This window comes from Myxocyprinus asiaticus, chromosome 11 (assembly GCF_019703515.2).
Source record: "Myxocyprinus asiaticus isolate MX2 ecotype Aquarium Trade chromosome 11, UBuf_Myxa_2, whole genome shotgun sequence".
NCBI classification, from domain to species: domain Eukaryota; kingdom Metazoa; phylum Chordata; class Actinopteri; order Cypriniformes; family Catostomidae; genus Myxocyprinus; species Myxocyprinus asiaticus.
This window is the reverse complement of record NC_059354.1, coordinates 35925451-35933560: the sequence shown is the minus strand read 5'-3', so window position 1 is coordinate 35933560 and position 8110 is coordinate 35925451. Positions and strand designations below refer to the sequence as shown.

Below are 8110 nucleotides of genomic sequence, written 5' to 3'. Positions count from 1 at the left end.
ACTGTGTCTTTTGTGAGCATTTAAAGTGAAAGAAGATCCTTTTTAATAACTTAAAGAACATTTAATGATTGCATTTCATATTTCTTTTTTCAAATTAAACAAGATTTTGTATTTTCTACTTTATACTGTCCAGTTGTGAATATTTCATTTTATAGAGAATTGAAACAGAGTTCATTAGACATACATACACATAAACAAAGGTTTATTTAGTAACATACATACTAGAGAAATAGTGAAAAAAAAAAAAAAAATGAGACTGAGTATGAAGTGAGGGGGAGACGATCAAGGGGAAGGAAATAAGTGGTGGAACAGCAGGGTTTAGTGGCTCAAGTATTACAGATTGTGACAGCTGTTCCTCTGTGCTCTGCAAACTGAGAGCTCTTTATTGATAAGTGACTGAAACAGGAGCTGATCATGAACAACTCTTGCCTGTGTCTCCAGTTTGTCCTTCTCTTGCTCTTTGTCCCCGAGCCCTGGGCTGAGTATGTTGAAGAAGGTAAGAGAGTTAACTTTATGCCACTTAATTAACAGAATACTTTATTAAATAGCCATATTTAGTGTTTAACATCTGAATTAATTGAGTGTTTCTCATTGTTATTTCCATGTGACAGAAAATGTTTTGATTTAAGCCACGTTGAGAGATCAAATGACATAAGAAATCTTGGTCGAGAAATCACATGACTTTGATTGAGAAATCTTGATTGTGAAATCACACAGATATATTACTTATTTATCAAAATAAATCCAAAGTGCAGTGTGTGTGTGTGTGTGTGTGTGTGTGTGTGTGTATGTGTATATATATATATATATATTAGAACTGCTATGAAAATGTTTACATGAAGGGCAACTGATAGGACTTTAAAAGTGTTGTATGTATTTAGTATGACAGTAAGTCCCACACAAACGTGGTTATTACATTTGTCAAAAGAACATTAAATAACCTTTAAACATCCTAAACCTAAAAGACAAAAATTACCCAACATAAAGAGCATAGATTAAATGAGTAGGAACAGAGCATATGACACATATGAGTAAGATACAGATGTAGATAACATCTGAGAGTTACTGATCAGTTAGTTGAGAAGTAGCGGTGTGTCAAAGCAAATAAGCTGTCTAGGGAGCCACATGAAAAAGTCTGAAGTGGGGAAGTTATGCGTTCACATGGGCTGGTATATCCTGTGCACCCTACGTGGAAGATTCACATCAAAATACATTAATAAAGTAAAAACCCCACATTTTCACGGTAAAGCTGTGTTTTTTCCTTTAAATTCATTTTAAATGGATAGTTCACTCAAAAATGAAATTCTGTAATAATGTTGTTCCAAACCCCTTAGACTTAGTTTTCTTATCTGTGGAACACATAAGGAGATGTTAGGCTGAATGACAGCTTCAGTCACCATTCACTTTCATTGTATGGAGAAAAATGCAATGAAAGTGAATGGTGACTGAGACTAACATAATGACTAAGATCTCCTTTTGTGTTCCACAAGAAAGAAAGTCATACACTATTGGAACAACAAGAGGGTGAACTATTTTTGAGTGAACTACCCTTAAAAACACTCATAACAAATACTATTACTCATACTTACTCTGTACTTTTCATGACTTAGACCTGTACAAGATTGACCTGGACAAGACTGATATGAAAATTAGTAATACATCACATGATATCACTGTAACATGGAGGACCCCAGATAAAACGACAGATCCCACGTGTTACACAAGTGAATTGCAGTGCAAGAGCCAGTGTGTCAAAGACTGGAAGGTACTTCACCACTGAACACCCACAGACATTCACACAATAAAGAACACTTACTTTCTAACTGCACTAAGTCTTACTGTGTGCAGGAAACAGAAGCAACCAAAAAAAAAAAAAAAAAAGATTTTTTTTTTTTTTTTTAATGTGACTGGAAAAATACAGTTACACATATAATTAATTATACATCTAGTTATGTAAGTATATGTTGAAAACACCAGCATTCATTGTGTTTTGGATGCTGGTCCTTAGCAAATTATGTTGGTGTGCTGATGTCCCTACCAGGAGTCTTTTATTTGCTTGACTGCTTCTCAAATCTCATGCAACTATGTGAACTATTCAAAGCAAAGTTGAAAAATCTTAACAAAGACGTCTTTGTGTTTATACTTTTGCAGAGAGCTCAGAAGTATGAAGTTGAACATAAATATGAGGTGTATGTTTTCAACCTGTCTACTCTCAGTATGAAGGAGAATTATGATTTCAGAATAAGAATGAAGCTGAGTTGTATAGATGGGGACTGGAGCACTTGGACACAAGTACAACACTGGGGAAATAATACAGGTAAAGCCTTTTGGTATTTGGAAAACATGCATGTGTTAACCAGGTTAACAGGTTAACCTAACAGGTTGATGACAAACATGACAAAAGTTTTACTTGAAATAAGCATGTATTGGCAGATGCAACAGATGCAATGTTTGTAATTCAAGAGTAAATCTTGATGATATTTGGTTATAATCAGGGATGAGAGTTTCTGTTTTTGTGTTTCTTTTCGAACTCTTGACTTCATGAAATAGTATACAGTTAGAATGCAACTAAATATTTTGTTCACAGGTGCTTGTATGGCAGAAACATCTTCCTACATGTGGTTTTATATTTTGATAACTGTGCTGCCAATCTTTCTTCTAATTTGTCTGCTGACGCAAGAGGGGTGAGTATAACCGATGCTAAGGTTATTATAATATTATCCAAACAGTTTTTCTTAGACGTCTGAACGCTGACGCCATTTTTGTCTTAAAAGCATTAGAAGACTGATCCTTCCTGTAGTACCAGATCCCAAAGATTTTAAAAATAAAATCATGACCATTGACCAGTCTCAGGTAAGGCCAATGCTGTCCATCATATCAGGCGGAGAAATAGATACATCTGAAATAATTTTGCCCGTCACTTCCATTCAAAGTGGTGGAGCAACCTTACGCAGTGGAGTGAGGAGTGCACAACAACAGATATTGAGATTATCAACAAGAGTGAAAAGGATGGGGATGACCAGACTCTGGTAATACAGTCCATGGATACCAGCCATGAGCAACATGTCAGCATGTACTGCATCTACTCCTCTGCAACCCCCTGTGTGAACACAGAACCACAGAACACGCAGAGCGCATTGGGGTATATTGCCCTCTAAAAGTCACTAAAATATACAGCTGAGACAGTGTTATGCTTTTGAAGACATCATTAAATCAGAATTGGAGTTTGTGGCTTTTAGTCCATGTCGATTTGCTTTGAAGCCATCTATGGGCTAGTGTACTCCTGAAAGTTGACAAAATTACTTTAAGCTGATATACGCACACAATATTCACAGTCTTTATTTTCAGGTAAAATGGATAAAGAGCACAAACAGTGTGGTTCTGGTAGTGAAAATACCTTTATATTTTTCCATAAGGGAACTGATTTATAATGATAATTTATAAACCTTAAAAGACAGACCTACTGTGAGCTCTGAGGTTGTTAATATACGGTATCTGGTTCTGTAACAGCCATCAATCCATGTTATTTACACTTAATTTTTTAAAAATGTGTTGAATAGTGGAATTCCTGAAGAACTACACCATCCATGATTCTGTCTGGAAAGATCCGCCAATCAGAGAATTACGACATACAAATCTCTTCAAAAGTCCTGCGGTCATGTCTAGAGGGGAACCGCCCAGTTACCTAAAGAGCCGAATGCAACGTTCATACACTGTGTAAACTGTGTTTAATTTGAGTCCTACAGAATCCCTTTACCTACCCCTACCCCTAACCTTAACCCTACCATAAAATCTAAACCTCACCTAGTAACAGCAAATTAAACTCTTCTAAATAGTCTCTGGTAAGGGTGTTACCATCTAGACACAACCAAGCCCTGCCAAGATAGTCCACTTCCATGACACGCTATGAATGACACAATCAAGTCTCCCTATACTATCAAACTACACTATCAAACTATATCTGAATATATTGCAATAAAATTAAAATATAGTGTTTATATTCTTATAATTGACTACTTTAAATCAATAGTTTTTTACACTGATCAGCCACAACATTAAAACCACTGACAGGTGGGGGCCTGAGTAGCTCAGCGAGGATTGATGCTAACTACCACCCTTGGAGTCACGAGTTCAAATCCAGGGGATGCTGAGTGACTCCAGCCAGGTCTCCTAAGCAACCAAATTGGCCAGGTTGCTAGGGAGGGTAGAGTCACATGGGGTAACCTCCTTGTGGTCACTATAATGTGTGATTCTCGCTCTCGGTGGGGCGTGTGGTGAGTTGTGGATGGATGCTGCGGAGAATAGCGTGGGCCTCCACACGCATTGCATCTCCGCGGTAACACGCTCAACAAGCCATGTGATAAGATGCGCAGATTAACGGTCTCTGACGCAGAGGCAAGTGAGATTCGTCCTCCGCCACCCGGATTGAGGTGAGTCACTATGCCACCACAAGGACTTAGAGCGCGCTGGGAATTGGGCATTCCAAATTGGGGAGAAAACACTGACAGGTGAAAAGAATAACATCGATTATCTCGTTACAATGGCACCTGTCAAGGGGTGGGATATATAAGGCAGCAAGTGAACAGTCAGTTCTTGAATTTCATGTTTTGGAAGCAGGAAAAATGGGCAAGCATAAGGATCTGAGTGACTTTAATAAGGGCCAAATTGTGATGGCTAGATGACTGGGTCTCCAAAAGATGACTGGGTCTCCATCTCCAAAACAGCAGATCTTGTGGATTGTTCCTGGTATGCAGTGGTTAGTACCTACCAAAAGTGGTCAGGAAGGACAACCAGTGAACCGGTGACAGGATCATGGGCGCCCAAGGCTCATTGATGCGTGTGGGGAGCGAAGGCTAGCCCATCTGGTCTGATCCCACAGAAGAGCTACTGTAGCACATATTGCCGAAAAACGTAATGCTGGCCATGATAGACATTTGTCATAACACACAGTGCATCACAGCTTGCTGTGTATAGGGCTGCGTAGCCACAGACTAGTCAGAGTGCCCATGCTGACCCCTGTCCACTGCTGAAAGTGCCTACAATGGGCACGTGATCGTCAGAACTGGACAATGGAGCAATGGACGAAGGTGGCCTGGTCTGATGAATGTGGACGGCCGGGTGCATGTGCGTCATTTACCTGGGGAATAGATGGCAGCAGGATGCACTATGGGAAGAAGGCAGGCCGGCGGAGGCAGTGTGATGCTCTAGGCAATGTTCTGCTGGGAAACCTTGGGTACTGGCATTCATGTGGATGTTACTTTGGCACGTACCACCTACCTAAAGATTGTTGCAGACCATGTACACCCCTTCATGGCAATGGTATTCCCTGATGGCAGTGGCCTCTTTCAGGAGGATAATACGTCATGACAAACTGCAAAAATCATTCAGGAATGGTGTGAGGAACATGACAAAGAGTTCAAGGTGTTGACTTGGCCTCCAAATTCCCCAGATCTCAATCTGATTGAACATCTATGTGATGTGCTGGACCAACAAGTCTGATCCATGAAGGCCCCACCTTGCAACTTACCAGACTTAAAGGATCTGCTGCTAATGTCTTGGTGCCTGATACCACAGGACAGACACCTTCAGAGGTCTTGTGGAGTCCATGCCTCGATGGGTCAGAGCTGTTTTGGTGGCACGAGGGGGACCTACATGATATTAGGCAGGTGGTTTAATATTGTGGCTGATCGGTGAATATTTTCATCGTTTTAATTTGATTAAGTCTTTCGCACTGCTTCATTTTGTAGTTCATTTCCTTGTTAAATACGTTAATTGCTTTGTCTTTTTGTCCGATTTTAAAATCTTTAAATGGCTTACAACTCTTCTATGAAGGATTTTATAAAATCCCTATGGGGAAAAAAAACGAGCAGGACAAATACTTCTGGAACCAAGACAGCTACAAACGGGTGTGCACTGTTACATTCTATTGATGATTCATGTTGCACTATGCAGACTTTTGGCCAATCAAATGCTCGCTAGAGTGAGAATGTCCATCCCTCTGCAACCAACTAGTTAGTAGCAATTTTTTTTTATAAAGGACTTCAAAATGTATTCTGGCCAAACTTTCTATTTCAATAGAAAATATTTTAACACAGGACAGCACACTGAGCTCATCGAATTATTTCATGAACTGTGGGAAGTGTGCTAGCTGGAGATTTGAAACAAAACATGGCTTAAGTTTGTGATCAAAATTCAACTGAAATGAACTGGCGCTGGCTTAGAAGTCACAGAAAATTCTCTGACCATTTTTGCCTTAACAAACAATGTGTGCAGTACAGTAATTGGACAATGGAGGGCACTCTGACTATCCTGAAGTGTTAAAGAAGAGTTGAAAAATATCAAAGCCATCAAGAAACAAGCTCTTCTAAGCATCACAGCCCACTCTTAAGGGAGGATGTACGTTAATTTGAAGACTGATTTAAAATATTAATGTGAAACTGCATAATAGATGTGGAGTTTCAGTGTGATGGCATAACAAAGCCAGGGCAGCTGCCATGCGCTTCGATCTGTTGTGACTGATGAACGGGAAAGTGGGTGAAGGAGAATGAGCAAATAATCATAAAGAAATAGAACCAGGATATTAAAAGTGAATGTCACACAGGTGGATAAAAAAATAAATAAAATAAAATAAAAAAAACTCTAAATTGAAGCCTAACTGTTGCAAACATTGACTAGTGTTATTTCAGTAGCACTTTATTTTACAGTACTGTTCTGCAATTACATAATATATAATTACAACAACTATAGTAATTACTAGGTACTAACCCTAAACCTAACCCCAATCCTAACCCTAACCCATATAAAGTACATGTTATTACCTAATATTACTCAGTACTTTATTGGGTAAGTACACTGTAATTATACTGAAAGTACAAGAACTCTAAAATAAAGTGCAACCGTTAATTTTGTGCAAGGTAAAAGTTATGGCTGTGGAAGAGGCAAGGACATCCAGTGGGATCCAAATGTCCGAGACCACACTGAAAATCTCTTAGTACAAAAGGTCAGATTTACTTGCTTTCATTGAAGATGTTCTGTGGAACATTATCAAATCATGCTGGGATAACATGGATCATCAGGTTTTGTTCAAACTTGTGGAGTCCATGCCAGCTGGAGCACATGCTGCCATTAAAGCAAAAGAGGCTCATACTAATACTAAGAAATTCTGAAATTCATGCAGCTTTTTCAATAAAACTTTCCACACAAATTGTTATGCTAATAATGTAATTTGAAATTAATTTGCAAAAATAATATTAAATTAGAAAAGAATGAAAAATAGAAGCATTTTCACTAGTGGCCTCAGACTTTTGCACCCATTCACAATAGCACACAAAAAGGCCCTGGGTTATCAGTAAACAGTGGCTTCTGTCTCTGATGTATGAATAACATGATGTATCATTTTTTTAATTATATTTTTTAATTCTCATGGCAAAGAAAAATTTTTCTTGTACTCGTTTCTCTTTTCTTTTCTTTTCTTTTCTTTTTTTTTTGCACCTGTAGCAATCTTTAAAAATTAAAGTGCTTCTGAAAAAGATTTTTGCCATTTGTTTTACTTTTTACTAGCAAACCTTCTATCTGCATGTCCACCAACGGCTCCATGTTGCTAACTCTCTCTGATACGCAAACTTGCAGCCTGTTGGAGGATGCCTTTGAGGCCTTGCCGAGACTGTAGGCTAATATTCCACTGTGGTATTCAGTTCTTGTGAAACAAAATACATTATCTTTTAGATGGAGCTGTAAGTTAAAAAAGCAACTTTGATCAGCAGAAAAGATTAAAAAGTACCAGGTTTACTCAAATAATATAATAAATGAGAAATAAGATAAACTGCTTTCACTATATGCAATTTTCCGGTTTTCGAACATTTGCATATTACTTCTTAATGTCTGTGCATTACACAGAGAGTCACTTTTCCAAGAAATGGAGCTGTAGGTGATGGCTGTGTTTGCATTTCTTACATGATAACTGCATATACGCTATCTGTTCAAATAAGTGTTGGAGTTAATATAAGCAGTCACAATTGTGACTGTTATATCAGAGTTCACACCCAGCTGAAGTCTTCATACCTCCTCCAGCTTACATAAGAGAAGCAACAACAGCTTGCTCGATTAATAA

At 38.4% G+C, this 8110-nt stretch overlaps 1 protein-coding gene across 2 annotated transcripts; it reads left to right on the top strand.

Moving 5' to 3' along the window:
• The first annotated feature begins 321 nt into the window (after nt 1-321).
• On the top strand, nt 322-7516 carry LOC127448436 (uncharacterized). Of its 2 annotated transcripts, none has more exons than XM_051710946.1 (6): nt 322-496; nt 1611-1765; nt 2152-2317; nt 2588-2684; nt 2781-2853; nt 2934-7516. In XM_051710946.1, the coding sequence occupies exons 1-6, from the start codon at nt 415-417 to the stop codon at nt 3156-3158; spliced, it is 798 nt and encodes a 265-aa protein (XP_051566906.1). In that variant the 5' UTR covers nt 322-414; the 3' UTR covers nt 3159-7516. The 2 variants fall into 2 exon arrangements, with proteins under 2 accessions (XP_051566906.1, XP_051566905.1); XM_051710945.1 differs by having other exon boundaries at nt 2775-2853.
• The last annotated feature ends 594 nt before the right edge of the window (nt 7517-8110 follow it).